Source organism: Primulina huaijiensis, chromosome 4 (genome assembly GCF_012295235.1).
Source record: "Primulina huaijiensis isolate GDHJ02 chromosome 4, ASM1229523v2, whole genome shotgun sequence".
Taxonomy (NCBI): Eukaryota; Viridiplantae; Streptophyta; class Magnoliopsida; order Lamiales; family Gesneriaceae; genus Primulina; species Primulina huaijiensis.
Window position 1 is genome coordinate 3,505,335 of NC_133309.1, and position 22,858 is coordinate 3,528,192.

A 22,858-nucleotide genomic window follows, 5' to 3' on the forward strand; every position below is an offset into this window, starting at 1 on the left:
CAATTTAATTATATTACGTGCATGAAAATAGAAAATACTTATTTTTGAGATTTATGCGATATTGCTTGTGGTCAATTCACTATTTTGGGAGCACTATTTACTCGGTCGCCAGTGACCGATCAGTTCAGTTTGGTACCACCCGGTCGCCAGTGACCGGTCAGTTCAGTTCAGTTTGATACTCCCCCGGTAGCCAGTTACCGATCAGTTCAGTTCAGTGCAGGGGCCACATGCGTAGACCATAATCTCAACAGAAAATTATTACCAGTTATTTCAGTACAGGGCTCCAAGGAGCAACATTTTTACTACGATTTTAATTCAGTCATGCACGTATTATAATTGCTCAGTACAGGTTATTTTCAGTATGCCCCATGACATGATATTTTATCCCATGCAAAATCTTACTAGTATTTACTCGTTACCTACGATATATGCATGCTGAGTCTTTAGGCTCACTAGACTTGATTGTTGTAGGTACCGATGAGGTCAGGGCCGAGGGCGGGGACCAGTGAGCCAGCTTGGGTCAGCAGTAGTGGCACCCGAGGACCTCAGTTCAGCATTTATTATTTTATTTCTCAAACAATTTTTAACAGTTGTGGGATACTCTTAAATTGTTATTTCGCAAATAAATCTTTTCTTCCGCTGCCATTTTGAATATCAAACTTTGTTTATCGGTTTAATTATGAATGAGGCATTTTGATTATTTAAAAAGAAAATTTTTAATTTTTCCGCAAATTTTCAAGCACGGATTTTTAGGCCTTCACAATTTAATATTGTGTTTGTGTTGTATTATTCATTTAATATTAAATGCTCGTGTTTTTTTAATTCCAATGACTTGTATAGTTTTTGCAAAGAATATTTTCATTAATTTTTTTTATATGACATAATTAATTCAAATAATTTAATTTTTTTATACGAAATAATTAATTCCAATTTTAATATATAAATTATAAGATTTAAATATTATCATATTATCAAACTATAAATAGTTATTAGGAAATATAAATATTAATGTTGAAATAAAAAAGAATATTCTGAGAATATTCTATTGTAGTGTGAAATGTAGTGTAATGGGTTGGAGATGATTTTGGTGTAGCACTAATGTAGCGCAAAATATAATGCAGAATATGGTGCAATGGGTTGGAGATGGCCCTGCGCTATCGCAGTGTGAAACGCTATGATAGCGCAGGATTTCCACTCCAACGAACCTCTGCGCCGAATTCGGCGCAGAGGAGAAACCCAGCGCCATTTTGGCGCTGGGTTTGGGCCTTTTTTATTTTTATTAATGTTTTTTAATTAATATAAATATGTATTAAATATTTTTAATAATAATATTATATAATTGATGAGTAAAATTAAATCTTGTTGATATAAAATATAATTCATAATAAAAATTAAAACACAAAAAATTAATTATAATTATATTAGAAAATTTATAAAAATATTTCTAGTTTTTTATTTTATTTTTTACATTTTTAACTCTCGTAAATATATAATTGATAAAATATCAGAAAAACCAACAGCAAAATTTTGAAATTAAAAATACAATACCAAATTGAAATACAAATACAAAGATAATACATAATTGGAATACAAATTCGAAGATAATACATAATTGAAAATTTGGCTCGTTCCTTACGAACAATTTCGCGCATTTCAGGATCACCTATCGTGCTTAAATCCATGTACAAAACTTTATTCTCCTCTTGAAGGGTTGCTAATGCTATTTGTTGTAGTCTAGTCTCAATTTTTTTTATTGACTTGCTAATTTGAGCTGCTTATTTTGCAATGCTAGGAGTTTCATCTCATAACTTTGTTGAAGTTCAGTGGATCCTTTTTGTAATACATTTATAAGATCGCGATGCCCTTCTTTCATTGTAGATATCAATTCCAACACATTGTCGTCCCTTTTTTCTTTAGTTTAGATTTTTTTAACACCAAGAGGTCGCTGGGATGAAGTACCGCCTGCATTATCACTACTTAAATTAATTGAAAACGGAGGTAATCCAGGAGAACCTGATATTGGAGTATTTGGTGTCTGGCTATCTGACTGTGACGAGTCCAAACTTGTGACATGCATTCTTGCTGGTGCGCTCATTGGATTGATGTCACTCGAAAATTTCTCCATATCTTTCATAATATACCACACATGATTATATTTGAAGCCTTTACTAAAATCAGCATCTTGCATGAACAAATCTTTTGCTCGATTTAACTGTACGAAAATATCCAACTATTATCTTATAAGAAGTTAAACTTGTAATTTAATAAATAGTTGAATAAGAAATACTTACAATATCCTCTTCTGATGTGCCATTTGGTCCGCTATCCCGATCATGATTTCCTTTCGGTTGGCTAGAATTCGTTCCTATAGAACCTATCAGTATCGGAAGCTCTGGGGAAGTCGGAATAGGAGAACACTCTCCGCCTTAACGGCAGAAAAAGGGCGAAGAGCCGGCATCGAGGTGCCAAACGAACAATTATGATCTGGAAGTCGATCCGGGGCGCCCCTGCTTCTTCAGGCGGAACTCCAGGACCTTTGCGCTCCCAGAACTGACTGAAATAAATAAAAAAAAATGGATTTTCGTTGGGCAGAGAGTTTCAATTTGACGAATGCATCCCCTTAGTTTTCCAACTTCACGGAGTATATTTCTCATGCGACACTGCAATGATCTTTTGTTACGTACTTGTAGATTGTTTGGTTTGCTGATGTTGTAAGCTTCTTCGATACGAGTCCAAAACTGATCTTTGGATTGATTGATACCTATTATAGGATTTGGGATATATCAAGATACATATGACATAAGACTTTGTCTTCTTCGACATTGTAAGAAGCAGTTCTAGAATTTGAAGCCATTGAATTGCTTGGAATAAAGATTTGATTGGAATGAAAATTAAAGCTGTGATGATATCATGAATCGGATATATTTTACTTATAGTAGAAAGAAGATAAGATTGTAATCTCATCCAACGGGCAAGATCAGATGTAATCTCATCCAACCGTCATAATACTGATGAGGTTGTAGATAACACAATCTAATTCAATGGACAGATTCTAGATAAGGCAATCTCATCCAACGGTCAAGATGATGATAAGATTGTAATCTCATCCAACGGGCAAAATCAGATGTAATCTCATCCAACGGGCATAATACTGATGAGGTTGTAGATAACACAATCTAATTCAATGGACAGATTGTAGATAAGGCAATCTCATCCAACGGTCATATTTTTTGATAAATTATTATATAATGTGACGAAATATCCTAGATTCTCACACCACATTCTACGCCCTCACAAACTTGAAAATGAATTCTCATTTCCAATTTCACGCATCATCCTCTAGCTCATCTTCATTGTCTGATAATGAAGATGAAACGCCTATTAATTGGAAGGATGATTTTAAGAATTTGGATAATACACGAAATGCAATATTGAATATTGTAGCACACGATCAACAGTTGGTTGCTACCTACATTATCCACCAAGAGCAAGAAGTCACACACGGAGGTTCAATACCAGGTCATATAGTAATTCACCGTGATCGGGACATTGCCGACCGTAATCTGTTCAACGATTACTTTGCCGATAACCCAAGATATAACGAAGCAATGTTCCGACGAAGATTTCGAATGTCTCGAAATCTTTTTCTTCGTATAGTTGATGAAGTAAAGAATCATGATATTTACTTCACACAAAGAAGTGATAGTGTGGGGCGTCTCGGGCTATCGATTATTCAAAAAACAACTACTGCTTTGCGAATTTTAGCTTATGCATTACCCGCGGATGCTACGGATGAATATATCAAAATTGGAGAGTCCACTGTAATATGCAACGCTTTTGTCGAGCCGTGGTGGAAGTTTTTGCTGAGCGATACTTGAGATCTCCTACTGCCAATGATGTTGCCAGGTTACTTTCTATTGGTAAAGAACGCGGATTCCCTGGAATGTTGGGAAGTCTTGATTGCATGCATTGGAAGTAGAAAAATTATCCAACGGCTTGGGCGGGTCAATATGCAAGTCGTAGTGGTTCTCCAACAATAATTTTAGAAGCAGTATCTGACTACGACCTTTGGACATGGCATGCATATTTTGGTATGCCCGGATCCAATAATGACATAAATGTTTTGGGATCGTCCAATCTATTTTCCAACATCGCACAAGGTATTGCCCCTCGAGCTCATTATACAATTGGAGGAAAAGAATATGATGCAGGATATTACTTGGCTGATGGTATTTATCCTAAATGGTCAACTATTGTACAATCTATCCACGATCCACACGGTCCAAAAAAAGAAATATTTTGCAATGAAACAAAAGTCTTGTAGAAAAGACGTGGAGCGTGCATTTGGTGTTCTCCAATCTCGATTTGCGATTGTGGCATCTCCAGCACGTGCTTGGAAGAAACATCATTTACATGATATAATGACAACATGTATTATAATGCACGATATGATTATCGAAGATGAACGTGACCTTAGCGCACCCATTGAAGATATGAGAGAAGCACCAACTCCGGATGTAGAAATGGTTGTCGATGAGAATATCATATTTCAAGAATTTCTTGCTCGATATAAAAGGATAAAGGACAAAGATGCTCACTATGCACTACGAAATGCTTTAATTGATCATTTGTGGGAGTAATATAGTTGTTCAGATGTTTGAATTTGGATTCATATTAAGTTCTAAAAATAAATTATCTGTATTAAAATTATGCCAATTTTAATAATGAAGCATTTGTATTAATTCGTATTATAAATATTAGAGTTAATATATTCAAGAGGGTTTAGCTCTCTGTAATGGATTAAAATTAAATACTCAAATTAAAAGACATAATTTACTTGAGAGAAAACAATTAGGTAAATTTTGTGATCAATTTGGTAGGGATCTACCTAATAAAGGTCAGAAGAAAATAAAAGATAAAGATGAAAGACCTTATAGGAAGAAAAGACATTTGTCTGATAGACAAAAAGATAGGAAGACGAAAAGAAAAAAAGCCGTAAATTACGGAAAGCTGAAAATTATAAAGCTAAAAATAAACTAATTATTTGTAGAAAATGTAAAAAACCAGGACATTATGCTAATCAATGTTGGGCTAAAAACAAAATTAATAATTTAGACATAGATGAAAATCTCAAAGATAAAATCAATAAAATAATCATGGATTCTAATCAGAATTCAGATAGTGAATCTGAGAATAGCTCAAAATTTAGTTCAGAATTTTATAATTCAGAAGATATAATAGAAAATAAATCTTTTAATTCTGATATAGAATGTGATAATTGTATACAAGGAGAATCTTGTATCAATCATTTAAGTGAAACTGATAATAAAAATGATGAGTTTTATAAACTTATGTCACAATTTCAGGATTTAAACATTAATTTCTTAACTAACAATAATATTTTAGAATTCCTTAAAATGATTAAGGATCCAATATTAAAATCAACAATTATTGATCAAATGGAAAATACTGCTTCCACAAGTAGTAACAATAATATTCTTGTTAAACAATAACAATCTTATTCTATGAAAGAAGTAAAAAAATCTTTTACAACAAAAATATAGTAAACAAAATCCAATTACTATACAAGATTTAGTTAAAGAGATTAATAATCTTAAAGAAAAAATAAAAATTTTACATCAGAATAATAATCATCTAAGTTATCGAATCTCAGTTATTGAAAATAACAAAGAAAATAATGATCATTTATCTGTTTTAAGTATGATCGTATCTCAAAAATGGTATACAAATATTACTTTGTTAATAGATAATTCTTATAAAAATAATTTCATTGTCATGATAGATAGTGATGCAGATTTAAATGTAATACATGAAGGATTAATTCCTACTAAGTATTTTCATAAAACTACACATTCTCTCTCTCATGCTGGAGGAGAACCTTTAGAAATAAATTATAAATTACCAAAAGCATATATTTGCAAAGATAAAAACTGTATTCAAATCAGTTTTTTATTAGCAAAAGACATTTCTAGCCAATTAATACTTGGTCTACCTTTTATTTATCAAATTTATCCTTTAAAACATGTTGATGAGACAAGTATTATAGGTACTTATCAAGGTAATCATTTTTCTTTTCAGTTTATAACTAAACCTGTTCATAGAATTCTTAATGAATTATAAGAAAAAATTGATAGAAAAACTTTTCAAATCAATTCTTTAAAAGAAGAAGTTAAAATATTAACTATAGATGATAAATTAAAAAATCTTAAATTACAAAAAAAAATTCAATTTATTTATAATAAATTTTCATTAGAAATATGTAATGATCTTCCAAATGCTTTTTAGAATAGAAAGAAACATATAATCTCTCTTCTATATGAAGAAGATTTTAAGGAAATAAATATTCCTACCAAGGCTCGTCCTTGTCAAATGAATTCTGAATATTTAAAATTATGTAAAAAAGAAATTTATTCTTTATTAGAAAAATGTTTAATAACACCTTCTCAATCTCCTTGGTCTTGTACTACTTTCTATAAAAATAAACATTCTGAGCACGAAAGAGGAGTACTAGATTAGTAATAAACTATAAACCCTTAAATAAGGTTTTAAAATGGATTAGGCATCCTATTCCTAATAAAAAAGATTTATTTGATGGACTAGTTAATGCAATCATATTTTCTAAATTTGATTTAAAATCAGGATTTTGGCAGATTCAAATACAAGAATCTGTTAGATATAAAACTGTTTTTAATGTTCCTATAAAACATTATGAATGGACAGTAATGCCATTTGGACTTAAAAATGCTCCTTCAGAATTTCAACAAATAATGAAGGATATTTTTTATTGTTATAGCAATTTTATAATTGTTTATATCGATGATATTTTAATATTTTCTAATGATATTGAATCTCATTTTAAACATTTAGAAATGTTTAAAAATATTGTTATACAAAATGGACTTGTTATTTCCAAATCTAAAATGATTTTATTTCAAACTAATATTAGATTTTTAGGTCATATGATTAAAAAATGGAAAATTATTCCTATCCAAAGAAGTATTGAGTTTGGATCAAAATTTCCTGATATAATAACTGATAAAACTCAGTTGCAAAGATTTTTAGGAAGTTTAAATAATATTTTTCTTTATATTCAAAATCTTACTAAATATTCTGCTATCTTATATGATAGACTTAAGAAAAATCCTTTACCTTGGACATATAAGCATACTAAGGCTGTTCAGATTATAAAAGAAAAAGTTAAAAATCTTCCTTGTCTTATGTTAGCAAAACCTCAATGGGATAAAATTGTTGAAACAGATGCTTCTAATATAGGTTTTGGTGGAATTTTGAAACAAAAAGATCCCCAAACTAAACAAGAATATCTTATTAGATTTTATTATGGGAAATGGAATAATGCCCAGAAAAATTATTCGACAGTAGCAAAAGAAATTTTAGCTATTGTCAGATATATTTTAAAATTTCAAGATGATTTATATAATCAAAAGTTTATTACAAAAACTGATTGCAAATCTGCAAAATTTATGTTTAATAAAAATTTTAAACATGATATGTCTAAACAAATGTTTGCAAGATGGCAAGCTCATTTAGCTCCTTTTGATTTTGAAATTATTTATAAAAAAAGGTGAAGAAAATCACTTACCTGATTTTTTAACTCCTGAATATTTATCTTAATGTCTTTATTTACAGATATGTATTCTCGAGGTAGAGGAGAGTCCTCTTATAGAGGGCGAGGTGGTAGGAGAAAACCCCCTAATATAATAGCGCAGCATGGCAAGCAGATGTTAATAGCCCAGAACTTATCCAGTTCATCCAGTAATACTGAGCAAAATAATGAGTTATACAATGAGTTTCAAGAATTTTTGAAACAAAAGTAGAAAACTAATACAGATTCTCAATCTTCAGCATCATATGCTAATATCATAAAAGAAGATGATAATGATTCAGCTCTATATACAGAGACAAAACATCGTGAATTAATTCTTCTTATAGAAGAAAAATATATTCAATGGGAGAAGACTCCGTGGACTATCATGGAGAGATATTTAACAAATACATCATATGTATTTGGTTCTTATAAACAAAGAAGATTTTATGAAAATCTTCTTTTATCAACAAAAAGTGTTGATATAACTCACTTTTTCAGTAATACTCAACAAAAAGGAAGTTATAACTTTTTCAAGTTCATTATCAAAAAGATAATATCTATTGAAGAATGGGGTATCTCCATTAGTTGAAAAAGAATTTTATTCTGATACTCATAAAATGAGTTTCAAATTTAATTTTTGGGATTATGTAGAGAGTTTTAATAAAACTCTATTTTATGAAAATGAGAAAAAGAAATATACATGGTTTCTGAAAATTTGTGAAAATGTTTTTCATTATCCTGTTCCAAATTGGTTCTTTATATAGTGGAAGATTTTTGGTCCATCAGCAAAAATTTTGCCTGAGGTTTTTATAAAACCAATGAATACTTGGTTAAATGTTTCTCCAAATATTAAAAAATCTTTTTCTGAACATTGGATTGATGGCAATACTTTATGTCTGTTCTTCATGGAATTTGGAATTCCATGGATCTGGAGATGGCAGCCAGAATTTGGTTATACTGATGAAGGTATCCCTTGCCTATGGAGAGTTAGCTCTACTAAATTTTGGGATAAACTTTTAAGAGAAGATCGAGCAACTTGACAGATTTATGGTTCAGAAATTCTTCATCAAATGGAAGAAAAAATTTCTTCATACCAGAAAGGCTTCATTAATCAACAAGAAAAGGGAGAAAGCCTCTACGATCTACGAGTCCTTTTAAAATCCTCACTCAGAAATATGCTGAGATTTATTCAAAAGAAAAAATGATTGAGGTTTATATTGAAGAAATGAAGAAAGATCTCTATCAGAATATTGGATGTTCAGATTCAAAATCGGATAAAATCTATGGCGCCTGAATCCAGTGATAATCAATTTATTCATCTAATGCAGATGCATGATGCCCATGATCCAGAGGATGATATTCCTCAACTTTCTCAAATTGATGATATTTTTGAAAATCTCAAAAATTCTATAAAAGATAATATTAAAGATGATTAGGATATTCATCTTTAATCATAACGTTGCATTATCAACTAGTGCATGATGACATATCACATCAAAGGTGGAATCTTACATCATGGCATGATATCATGACAAAAGTAGGTGGTATATTACTATTTACTTTTTGACTTTGTAACCATGTTACTGTTTGCTTTAATAAAGCATTTTACTGTTTATATTTCTAGTTGGAATCCGGGGTTTCATGTCCGGCACTTCCATCTATTTATAGGATCATTCTGTGTTCTTAGGAGAACACGGTCGAGTTTGCTCCCCTCTATTCCTCTCTTGTAAAAAACCCTTTTTAATAAAAGCTTCCACTTATTGAATTAAAGCTTCTGTTACTGATTACAATTATGTAAGTTTACTGTTTTTATTTTCTGTTTTTATTTACATTTTTAATTTATATATTTTGGTATATTAGCTTGAATGACATGCTAAAATATTTGTGTTAAATCATCCCATTACTAAACAATGATCTTTATTTATTTGTAACTTGGAATTAAATTGAAATGATAAAAGATTTATTTGAATTTTAGAATTTGATGTAATATAGGGTTAATGGTTGAACATAAGGTTTGAAGACGAACCAGGAAATAGTAAGCACAATGTTCGAGGTTAATTAAGAGACATAAATTCATGTTGTAGCCCTTCAGCCTGTTTAGTCGAGAAATGGCGTTTAAGACGTTTATGGGTGATTTTTATGAATTTATACTTCTGAAATTGTCCTCGATAAATCCTCTGTTGTTTAATTTCTCTGGTATATCTTTTGTAATTCCTTTTAAGTTTTGTAAAATTGACATAGATGAACCTTATATTCATTCTTATTCTGGAAATTAAATATCTCCTTTTATTAGTTCAATAATTTGAATATGGTATATAGGCTGGAAACCAATAACCTCCATGTGTGCGAAAGCCACTAAGGAAAAATTTGGTAAAACAACGCGTATCAGATTCAATTTGTATTCCAAGCCTCACATAGTTAAATAAAATTAACTATTAATTATAATTATAATAGTAATATTAACATTAATTATAATTATATTGTTAAATTTATAAATAAATAGTAAACAAAAAGAATATTTTAGGAATATATTTTTTAGTAAAAGATTTGAATTAAATAGGTTGGAGATGAATGTTATATTTGGTGTAGAAACTGTATTATTTGGTGCAAAAACTACACCAAAATAGAATTATGGGTCGAAGATTGTTTAAGTACTGCACCAAAAAAATAGATTTATGGTTGGAATGACGTAAGTATCTTGCTCTAACACTAATTCAAATTTGCAAATATAGAATTCCCCTCCTTAAAGCCCTAATTCGTCATTTGATCGCTTTTGGAAACGAAGAACAAAGTTCCGTTCCCTTTTGATGCTATCTTTAATAACCCATCAGGTTTGGCTACTTCGACTGACGCAGATGCAGTCGAAATGTTTGATAAGGTGCCTGAACCAGCTTTTTAGTTTAGTTTGCTTGAATTAGCATTCATATGTGTTAAGTGGTGGAGTGTTGAAAAGATGGAATTTTCGCAAAATCTGATCGACAGAATCCATAGTTCATTTTCTGCTGGAGGTATACATTTCGCAACTCCAGTTTCATCTTTCAGGACAACTGAACTTGATCTGGTACACAAATTTTGTTCCTTACATGCATTTTGCTTATGAATTTTTATCCTTCTTTATTTATGCCGGTGCATTTTGTTTGTTTTCAAGGTACGAGGTTTGTTGCAAATGGTACAAGGTTTGTCGGGTTCCATATTTTATTGGGACGGCAAGAAACATTGTTTTTGCGTGCAAAGTGGAATATACGTCGCTCATCTCTCGCAAATGAGTTTGCATCGTGTTCTTAACCAGTTCATGTTTGCTGCAAATTGTTTAAAAGTGGTAGACATCGTTGTTAACAAAATCCAGAAATCTAAAAGCTTGCCTCCACCTACGCTGCGAGCATTTGCCTCTTCTGTTAGTGCATGGCTAAGAGTGAGTGAGATTGATATCAATTACCAACATTTCTGGGTCTGTCTTCTGCGTTCCAGTTTTGAATCATTTTGCTTATTCTGTCATGTCATTCAAATATCTTTCTTTGGAACAGAGGATACAAGATGTTGCTCTGGAAGAAGAGGTGAAGGTAAATAGCTCAGATGGTAGCACTACCCCCACTCTTTTGGGGTTGTCAAGTTCATTATCAAGGTTGGTCAACATTATCATGGATTTGGAGATTGAATAATTATGTGTGCATTCATTGGATTTGTTGAAAGAGATAATTTAGGATTTAGAAATCGAAATCGTAATGATCATGTACTTCTACCTAATCTAATTTTATTTTGATTTTGGGATCGACTATTAAATGAACCATCTTGGATTTCTCATTTTGTTAACTTGGGATCATATGCGTTACGACTCAATTCCCAATCTCCTTTGCTCCCCCCTCTCTCTCTATTCACTTGAACATGTCAAATCTGGATGTCTATATACCTACATCTCAAAATCTGACGACACATCTATGTGCTTTTGCTCGGTGTTTTCTTACATTGTAATGTGCTTGTTATATCTGTATAATAAAATCTGGCTCTTTGTTTCACTCAGTGCTATTTGGTCATATAAGGATGCTTGCCCATGATATTTATCCTTGTCTTGCTCCACACGAACATACCCTGAATTTCTGTATCAACTTTCTTTCAGATTAATTTTTCCCACAAAGTTCATGTTGGAGCTAATTTCTGTTTCTGAGCTTCTTATCTTAGTTTCTCTTGGTTTTATTTCATATAGTCTATGCTCAGGAGCCGAGCATTTGTTGCAAATAGTGTTTGGAGCTATTCCACAAATTTTTTTCGAAGTTGATGACTATGTACCTGCTGCGGATATTGCTGTTCACATTTTGAACCATCTGTATCTAAAACTCAATGAAGTTTGTCTTGTTCAAGGAGGAGAGGTCATTCAAACATGTTCAAGTTTTATTATACTCGTTTCATGCATTTTTGATGATTGGTTTTAATCAAATATGCTTCTTTTTAGGAGGATGCATATAGGATGTTACTTTATATACTTGTCGGTAGTTTGTTGCCGTATATCGAGAGTCTTGATTCTTGGCTCTTTCAAGGAATTCTTGATGATCCTTTTGAGGAGGTATTTCTTGTTTTCTTACTTTACTTCTTTGCTGGAGTTATTTGAAACCTTTTATGAAATTCTATATGAGGCTACATTTGGTACTGCAAGTGGGAGGCCAGAGAACTGGAACTAATCAAATCCTTTACCAAGGAATACCTTTCAACAAACGCCTACCTGTTATCTGATATCATGGAGGAAAAGATTTGCTTTCACCTTTTGGTATGACAAAAGGAGGATGGTTGAACGTAATTTTGCTTAATTTACTCATTTTATTATTTACACTATCGATTGAGAAAGTTAAAACACATTTTGTGAAGATCGGGAAGCCCTAGATGAGTATGACCATTATTTTTTTATATGAAATTTAATTGCAACAATAGATTACAGTAACAAAATTCAAAAAATCATCCATTATAGGAGCTGGAAGACGATTAAATTTATTATTTAGTAATCGTTAGCGATGGACACGAGTCACATGACAGAAGGTATATTCAAAACTTGGTACGCTCCATTAAATTCTATCAATATTTTTTAGATTTAAGATAGAAACTTTGAAACAAAATATGTTAAATAAAAAGAAAAATGTTAAGTTCTGTTATCTGTACACTCACGGTCTAATAAGATTTAAACGAACTGGTTGCATCTCAAAACACGGTTTATTTGCAAACTTTCATGTGTGTAAAATAATGTTCTCATTGTTGTCTTATTATTGTAAAATTCTTTTGTATAGTCCATGGAATTGTTTCATTGCGCAACAACTGAAATTATAAAAATGTAATATGTGTTTTCAAATGTATTGCGATTAAAGAATATATTAATCATTTAGTAGTAAAATCATCTGCTTTTTGCTGAATATAGTAAAATTCAAATATTATTGGATCATGTAATTTGGGAAAACATAAAATGGGCGTGCACTTTTTTATTTGTTAAATCAAAAGGTGCTAGAAAAAGAAAAAATCAGTTATTTCATGTGTATTTATGGTTGTGTTAAATTAACTTTATATTTTTTTACTTTGTGAAGGAGGAAGGATTGCCCCAACTATTATCTGTTCCCTCCATCTTCTCCTTTCTGTCTAGCCAAACTATATAAAGGAAATCCAGGAATTTAATTTTCCCCTTGTTCCCGAGGGACAAGTCTCCTCTGATAAAACTCTCTCTCCACTTAGAGGAATAAAGTTGAAAGATCCTAAAATTTTCTACGCATGTTCTTAAGTTATTTCTGATGCTCTATTTAATTTTAGGCACCTATATAACAGGTTGTGCGCTTGCTGTCTCATCTGATTTATATTTGATGAGTTCGTGATGGCAAATTTGTGTCTGTAATGTATGCTTGGGTTGTTCATCAGAATCACTGTTCACACATTCATTGATTGTTTACAGTGATTGCATTTGTTCTGTTTCTTGATTTTAAGGGTGTAAGATTTGTGTTTCAATTATGAGTGCTGTTGAGAGAGGTGACTTTTTGATGGCTCCTTTTGGTTTCTTTATATTTCTGGTGCAACAATTATATATATGGTTCATTTTACCTTTCGGCAGATGTTCTTTGTTTCTAACAAAGAAATCACAATAGACGAGGCTGAATTTTGGGAGAAAAGCTATCAACCAAGACCAGCAATGTCCAAGAGATTGCATCGGGAAGATTTTGCTTATGATTTTCTACCTTCAGCAGAAGACAATAAAGATCAGAATGTTAGAAAATCTGTACCTTTGTCTAGTGTACCCATGGGAAAAGAAGCAAATAACAAAGAATTTCAAGTTTGTCCATTCTTCATCATGGATATGGCGAAGGCAATTATTTCTGCTGGAAAATCACTGCAGCTGATTCGACATGCTCCTATGCAATCTCCTTTTGCAATTTCTGCTGACTATGTTGAGAAAGGAAACAGCATAGCTGGATTAACCCTGTCGGAGGTCTTTTGTGCCTCATTAACAGCACTTATTGGCCATGGTTATCATGTTGCTGAGTATTTTTGGCAAGATGACAAACATCTGTGTGGGGAAACAGAGGAGATTGAGGAAAATGATGGGAGCTTTCAATTAAATACTTACTCAAAAAATGTCTGGCAGAAGTTAATGGCAGATATTTTGAACCAGAAAAGAGATACTAGTTCAACACCTGCAAAAAAAGGTGCAATAAATTACAACATGACAAAGGGGAGGACAGCAGTTCCAGATGAAATAGATAACCTTCCCCAAAGATATTGTCCTGAAAATCCAGCTATCACAGTTTGCAGTGACATTATTTATGAGAATAGAGATGCTTGGAGCTCATTAAACATATCTCAAGCCTTTTGTCTTCCCGCTCTGAATGATGATGTGCTTAGGCAAGCTATATTTGGTGATAATTGTGGTTGTGGTTTGACAATCAAGAACACGGATTACACTTCTGGTCTTCACTTTGGTGAATTAGATCATCATCGGTTCCTGGATGATACAAAGATGCTGGAAGTTTTGCTTCCATTTCCAACTCTTCTTCCATCTTTCCAGGTTTCACATTTGCGGAGTTATCTTAAATGGTTTGTGATGTGAAATATAATGTTGTTTTTGCTAGGATTTAGGTTTTCTTTCATTCTTTGGGCAGGATGACCTTCACGTGTCTGAGGTTTTACCCTTTCAGAATAACAGTACTGTTGCATCAAGAATCCTTAGCTGGATTCAAAAGGTTGAACCTGAAACTACTCCGCTTCCTATTGTTGTCCTTCAAGAGTGCCTCATTGTCTTCATCAAGAAGCAGGTTGGGGATGAACAATGACTCACAATACTTGTCATAATTTTATTAATCGATTTGTCACAAATTCATGAAAAATTGTGTACAGGCTGATTATATTGGCAGCAAAATGTTGTCAAAATTACTGCATGAGTGGAGATTGCTGGACGAGTTGGGTGTGCTGCGTGCCATATATTTATTAGGATCAGGTGTCCCACTGGATGACTGTTCCTTTGTTTGCCATAAATTTATTGGGATCTGGTTTCCTCTTAAATGACTATTCCATTAATTCACATGTTAACTATATTTATAAAATATATCTGACTGGCTGCAAATACTCTAGGTGATCTGCTACATCATTTTTTGTCTGTCATTTTTAATAAGCTAGACAAAGGAGAATCCTTAGACGATGATTTTGAATTGAACACGATCTTGTAGGTACAGTTTCATCTAATAAAGCTTCATCAAGTCTTGAAGTGTCAAAAGTTTTTTTCATTTAGTTCCATTTTGTTACTGTGACATGGACCATCATGCTTATTCGTCAACAGCGATTTAGAGTGGGCATTAATGTCCAGTTTATACTTACAGGGTTTTGAGTTACTTATTCTGATTATTGCGAGTAAGCTGTAGTCCCCTTAATTCTCATCAACCAACTTGTCTTGTAATCCATGAGTCATCAGGGGTCCTGATGAATTGTTGGGACAAAATATCATAAACTGTGGGCATAAAAAATTGTCTGGTACTAGTTGGAGAAATATAGTATGCTGTCCATTGATTTTTTCTTTGTGTAATTTGATGTTGTATTCCTTGTGTCAATGGACTGGCACCATTAATTTCAGAATTTATTTTTCATCAGGAATCAATAAGGAATTCTGCTGATAATGTGCTTTTAAGTACACCTGATGCATTGGTTGTGTCACTAGCCAAAAATCCTGGTATGAATGAAGGTGAACAGCGTAATCCACCCATTGTTGTCTCCACTCCTCGTAAAGGTAGAGCGCATAGCTCGGGAATGGATGTCTTGGACTCTATTGCATTCACATACAAGGCATGTGCTAGGACTTTGTTACCTTTGTTTTCTATGCTAGTTTGAAAATATAGGTTACTGGATTTCATTTGTGATGCAATGCGATAGGTCTCTTGGCCCCTTGAGCTTATTTGCAACCTGGAAGTCATGAAGAAGTATAATCAGGTAGACCTTGGCGCATCATATATATTATTTGAGTAGCTGTTTTTCTCTTTAATACCTGGTATAATTTCTGCAGGTGATGAGTTTTTTGTTGAAGGTTAAACGTGCAAAATATGTACTAGATAAGACTCGAAGGTGGATGTGGAAGGTACATCTTGCTTCCTTTAGAACCGTATTTTATTTAAATGTCTTGCAGACTTCAGGATACGGACTGATCCTTTGATTTCTATTCGTATTCAACCAAAAATGCTGAGATCCTTTGTATATCACTTTGTATCTCTTAGGATAGAGGCATTGCCTCGACTAAGCAAAAGCGCTGCTGGTTGCTGGAGCAAAAACTCCTTCATTTTGTGGATGCATTTCACCAATATGTTATGGACAGGGTAATGTGTTACTGACTCTTAAATACAGGAGATTGGAGGGTGAGTTGTTTGTCATACTTTATCATGCGTGGAGTATGAACAAGAATTGGTTTAGCATTATTTCCAAGAGCTTTATCTGTAAATTGTCGATCTAGCGTCTAAGTTGATGTATTGTTTTTTATTGTCTGATTTCATTGGATTGTGTTTCAACATTTTGAATTGCCAAGGTGAGAATTGAAACACATTCCTTGATCCGAATGGATCTATCGTCAGTGTAATGAGAACTATTTTGAATTACACATTTCATAAAGAGACCTATCTTGTTCAATATGATTTTCACATTTAGAATTTTATTCATTTCAACTATTAAATACGGAGTTCAGCGCCTCCAAATCCTTGTAAAGACAGCAACAAATAATAGAAGATAGCAACAAATTAGCAAATCAAGACTTCTTCTATCCTAAAATAAAAGATAACAGCAAATCCTAATTCAAAATAAAAGGTGCCACCAGATCAATCTATTACCCTTCTTGAGGTTTAAAGTTAAATATTGGGATTTGATGAACAGGTATATCATAATGCGTGGCGAGAACTCTGTGAGGGTGTGGCGGCAGCTGGAACTCTGGATGACGCCATAGACGTGCATGAATCCTACTTATTGTCCATTCAGAGGCAGTGTTTTGTTGTTCCAGACAAGCTGGTCTCTTTCACATACTTAGATTTTTATAATAAATTCTATGTTTTATGCAAAATTTTATTGCTTGTCACCTTGTGATGATGATGGCTACCTAAAAGAAGTCCTTTTTACTTGCAGGGGGGATTGATTGCTAGTCGCATAAATAGTATACTTGGGCTAGCTCTTGACTTCTATTCTATACAACAGACTCTAACCTCTGGTGGGGCAATTTCTGCTGTCAGAGCAAGATGTGAAAAGGAACTAGAGCAAATAGGGAAACAGTTCGATGAATGCATGGCATTTCTCCTCAGGGTATTCTTTTGTGAACTTATAATTCTCTCCATGGTTATTTTCTATGTGTCATCCATCAGCTTCCAAAATATTGTTCTCCTGCTTTTTCCTTTTCCTTTCGTTTTTATCTTTCTTGACCCCCAAAAATCTTTTATTTATTCCGGTAATATTGTTCCCCATTTCCTTTTGCTTCTCTAGTTCTCTCCTCTAAACTGATGAAGCCACAACGTTGAAACTCCTAGCATTCTGTTCATCTCTTTTCTCCTTATCTATTTGAGATGAATGCATCATCTCATATAATTGGTTCACCAGAACTCCGATTTGCCACCAGTGTTTAGTCCATGATTGGATCTTGCTCCGTAGGCTGCTGTGATATTTTAGCAATATAGTTGTGCAGCTAGCTTCTGTGAAGATATGTGATTGTAGAGTCTAGTAGAACGTGACGAAAGCAATTTTCAACTGTTCGTTAGATTGGTCTGGTATCTACTGTGGGTGATCTAATCACTTCATTTCTGATAAATATAATTTTATTTGAACTTGCTTTTTTTCATTTTTTTTAACAAATTGGGAGGGGGTTGGTTTATTAGCATCATTTTTAAGATGATTTAAGCTTAATAGCAAGTAAAAGTAGTCCTTCACATCTATTATTTTTGCAAATTGTAAGTAACTAAGTTTGTTTTCTTTTTATGCACGTGAACTCTCTTCAAAGTAAATAATTATGCTTCCTTTAATAGCATAGACGATAACATATGTGTCTATCAAGTTGCATCTCTGTATTTGGTGTTGCAGATTCTCTCTGTGAAGCTCAATGTTGGTCAGTTCCCTCACTTGGCAGCTCTAGTTACCCGTATTAACTATAATAGCTTCTATATGTCTGATGGGGGAAGCCTGATAACTGCTCCTGGCTCTGCCAACCTGCGCCTACATAGTTAAATTGGCTTCTGCTCGGCCAAATGCCTTCTCCATGAAAGATGCTTCTGTCTGGTGTTTGTGTATTAGAAACGGAGTTCTTGTTTTAATACGAACTGCACTTGCTGTAGATGCACCATCCATACAATGTCTTGATCTTGCACTTGAGGTGAAAATTCTTATCTTAGAAACACTCAAATTAAGGTGTGATGCAATGGTTTTCAAGTTTTTTTGTGATATGTAGATTAGAGAAATGATCAGATTAAGATGTGCTGCATAGTTTTCGAGTTTTGTGATTTATAGATTAGGATAAATCTGAATATGTTGTTCATACTATTATTTTAGATATCCACAGTGTAAACATTTATTTTTTACAGTTCTAATGTAATTTTATACATAAAAATGAAAAAGCAAAGCCTCAATGATACTTGCCACAAAACCACCAAATGATCTTTTCTTCCTTGTCTGGCTCTTCCCTGGTGGGCCAAGATTCTTGAATGAGATGAAGCCATGGAGTTCATATGATGGTTTTTGTTTACGAATATTGTGGTAATTTATTTTAAATTCTTTGAAGTCGAGTTTGGATCGATTATTTTGATTTGGATGGAGATATCAAATCACATTTATTTTGAGTGTATTTGAAATATATCATCATTATTATTATTGAAATTATCGATATGAAGTGGATTTGAAATTCTCTTGAATTTTGTCTATCAAATCAAATCAAGAAATTTGAATCAATTGATATGAAATTCATTATCTCAAATTCATCATTCAAAAGCACAACTTTGAATATATGTTGGGGATGAAATAAATGCTTTGGTTCTGGAAGCTTATTCCTTGTGCTATTTTCTTTCTCCATTTGACCAAAAAAAAAAAAAAAATCCAATGGCTGATTACCAATATCAATTGCATTAGATTTACATGATATTACAGTTATGACTACTCGTGTATTGTAGAATTTACAAGCCTCGTGTTCCTGCTCCTCACAAGGTAGTAGAGAAACAAAAGCAAGGGGAATGATCATAACTATAACCAAGGGGCGAAACCCACAAAGCTTCATTCATCACACCCTATGCAGCTTAAACAAAACAGAGTTGTTGTTTGTCCTAACAACAAAAGGAATTAAGATCTCTCAAACATGTGTTTGTACAACAAAGAGTAAGGATCAAGGATCTTATATGAAAAACCTTGAAGGTTTCCACTTACAAATTTACTAAACCAAAGTCCAAAATCAGTAGTTTCTTTGATGTATCTTAAGACACTTTTAGCCACTCCGAAATGAATTTTACTTGGAGTTTGCATAAATCTTGAAAGTAAACTTGCTGAAAACATTATATCTGGTCTTATTGAGGATAAGTATAGCAAACTACCAACAATACTTCTATAAACAGAAGCATTTGTTTTTTCACTTCCATCTTCTTTTGCTAGCTTCTCATTTACATCCAAAGGAGTTGTTGCTGGTTTAGCTTTGTCCATATGATTTTTTTCAGAATTTCCCATGCATACTTTGTTTGAGAAATGAAAATACCTTTATTTGATTGGCTGATTTCCATTCCAAGAAAATATCTCATCTGTCCCAAGTCAGACATTTCAAAATTTTCCTCCATCTTCATTTTAAAGCCTTTCACAGCCACCACATCTCCTTCTGTCACCGAAAGATCATCAATTTACTTCATCTTCAGATTTTTTTATATACAATGTGACTTTATTTTCACTTTTAACTAGGCCATTTTGTAACAAGTATGCATCAATCCTGCTGTATCAGGCTCGTGGAGCCTTCTTCAAACCATATGATGTGACTTCGTTGAAATGGATGAGCCGGGTAAGGAGCTCCAACGGGTCAAATCAATAATTTATAGTTTTTAGGGAATTTGAGTGAAGGTAATGGCTTCAATAGCACCTGCAAACAATGAAAGAAACTCGTGAATGGACGCCGGAGGGGTGTCCGGTGTGGCCACTCCGATGCTTAAGTCAGCAGGTTGAAGATGAACACAAGCAATATTTGGGAGAAAATATGTATAATGCTTAAGAGTTCAAAGATTTCAGAATCTATAAATGACATTAATACCTGCTATTTATAGTAGAAGATGAGGTAGGTACCTCGATTCCAGTGTTACCTACTAAGTATGGCAAGTCGGCTGCTCATACCCTATCTTCTGATGACTTAAAGGACACTCCAAGCCCAAGTTGTTCTGACAGATTAGACGTCCTGTATCAATCATACTCGAGTATGGTTCAATTCTCGAGGTGGCTCGGGCAATTGATTACCCGGGTACTTATATGAGAGCTCGGGCGATGATTGCGCGGGAGACCGGGCTGTTCGAAGAATTCTTGGGAAACATGTAGTGCTCGGGCTCTTGATAGTGTCCGGGTCGTCAATCGACCCGGATCCTTATGGCAACGACCCGGATCCTTATGGGGGTATCACCACCCATCCCTAAAATAGTCGGGCTAGAGCTTGACTCGCTGTCCCGATCAGTCCAAGATAATTAACAGTGCACCAAATTGAAGTCTTCAAATATCCCATAGATGAGATGAAATGCTGAGACCTCCTGTCCCCTGGATTCATAATAACTTATTGTTTAACATTCTTGGGCCCTGTCGATATTACCACGATGACACGTGTCATAGCATAAATTCCCGCCTAAAAGACGTTTCGCATTTCGAGAAGTGGATAAGTCTGACGCCTTGATAACCGTACACGTCTTTTCAACTCTTGGCCCATCTTAGTCGTTCGTGCATTTACAGATCAACGGCTGTGATTAGCCCCTTCCTCCTATACATAGCCATTCACCCATTTTTCAATCGTACTAACAAACTGTCATCCAGGAAACACAATGGCTGGTGCAAGTAGTTCGAAAACTCCGAGTATGACCGAAGCCTTAAAGGAATCCGCTCTAGAGATTCGAAAATCTACTATGGAAGATGAAGTGTTTCACGCAATTATTGACTACTGGGAAGAGCTTCAGGGGCTGAAACTTCTTTATGATTCTGGAGAAGCTATCACTCCTAGCCTGGTTGCTAAACTGAGGAGAGTGCGAGAGCACTTGCATATAGCTGAGTGGGTAGACGTCTTTACAGATGGTCGTATCTACCAATTAATGCTTCGGAAAGAAATAAAGATCCTTAAGCGTATTGCTGATTCAGACAGCTTCCTGAAGACTTCCACCGGACCTTTATCTGCTTGGGTGAAAATATGGATAATCGCTGTAGAGGAAGAATACGATGATGTAGTACGCGCTAATGTCTATGGTTGAATAGAATACTAATTGAAGCCTGTCTCTGTCGTTATTTTGCTGTAATCTCTTAAGTTTATCGGTTGATGCATATATACCGCGAGTGGAACAAGGTTAATTGATAAAATCACAATGCTAAACCTTAACATCTCCCGGGCTTTCCTTGAAATGCCCGGGACTCTAGCCTCCCGGGCTCTGAGTACGGTGCTCTATCGGTTACTCTTCTCGAGTATTCCAAGAGACGTCATTATGACACACGCTTCGCATTCATATCATTCCACGTTACAAGAATTTGTTAATTCCGATACATTGATACCTATAGCCCCGTCTATCTTCATAAATAAAAAACGTTTAAGCTAGCACACGGCTCTCCACCTTCTTCAACATTAAATACCACCTGTCTATAAATAAGAAGATGAAAGTGAAATAAGAACAATAATCCAATATGCCGAGTTCGAGTGAGTCTACCGCTTGTAGCAGTACGCATGCCATTGTCACAGATGAGATGCTTCCTTATCTGGAAGACTTGAAGAAAACTATTGAAGAATATATCTCGGTGAAGGTTATGTCTTCATGGTTCAAGATTCAAGATCTCCAGAATTCCTATCAACATGGTTTGGCATTTACTCGTTCCCAGAGGGCAGTAGCGAGAAGATACAAACAACAATTTGATGTCAACCACGTTACAGAGCTAGCAACTGACCAAGTTCTCCTGCATGCAATGCTATGGAAGGAGTGGCATCAGCTAAAGAAGATTTCCTCTGCCGAATCCTTCACTAGTTTAAGAATCCATGAATTGAATAATTGGATAGTTGAGTGGCAGGATTCTGTAGATTCTGAACTAGCTGCTGTAACGTGGCATAGATTATTTCCTCAATAAAATTTTAGTAGATGTAATTCTTTTTCTTCTTCTTCCAATGAATTCTGGGCTTTAAAATGAAATGCCGGGTTCTCACACCACCCGGGTTCAAAATAAAATGTTGGATTTTAACTAGAGTACCGGGGCCTCCAATCTCCCGGGATGATAACAAGATTCCGGGGCTTGATATCTCCCGGGGTTAACATGAGGCGTAGGTTTCTTAAATCTCCCGGGTTGTTGATGAGGTGTCAAAATGACGTGTGCCCTTTCATTCCAACGGTCAGGAACGTTTCGCCTTACAAGGAACCGATAAGTCTGACATTTTAATAATTGCGTGTGTCCTTTCGTACACCGGCACACTTTTCGGGGTGCATTCTGATCGTCCAAGTGTGTTTGGATCGACGGCCGAGATCCGTTCCCACAGCCTATATATATTAGGCCTCCTATTTTCGGAAAAAA

At 34.1% G+C, this 22,858-nt stretch overlaps 2 protein-coding genes across 2 annotated transcripts; both read left to right on the forward strand.

Annotated features, from left to right (window-relative positions):
• The first annotated feature begins 4,304 nt into the window (after positions 1–4,304).
• Positions 4,305–4,640, forward strand: LOC140975884 (uncharacterized). The gene has a single exon (XM_073439810.1). The coding sequence runs from the start codon at positions 4,305–4,307 to the stop codon at positions 4,638–4,640; it is 336 nt and encodes a 111-aa protein (XP_073295911.1).
• Positions 4,641–10,330: 5,690 nt separating this feature from the next.
• On the forward strand, positions 10,331–18,709 carry LOC140975251 (uncharacterized). Its single transcript, XM_073438851.1, is given in 16 exon segments — positions 10,331–10,688; positions 10,776–11,039; positions 11,152–11,249; positions 11,829–11,991; positions 12,075–12,185; positions 13,704–14,654; positions 14,749–14,901; positions 14,984–15,083; positions 15,218–15,312; positions 15,731–15,922; positions 16,010–16,066; positions 16,140–16,211; positions 16,348–16,446; positions 16,994–17,125; positions 17,240–17,413; positions 18,182–18,709. Coding segments are annotated over 16 exon segments (2,913 nt in total). The 5' UTR covers positions 10,331–10,580; the 3' UTR covers positions 18,326–18,709.
• The last annotated feature ends 4,149 nt before the right edge of the window (positions 18,710–22,858 follow it).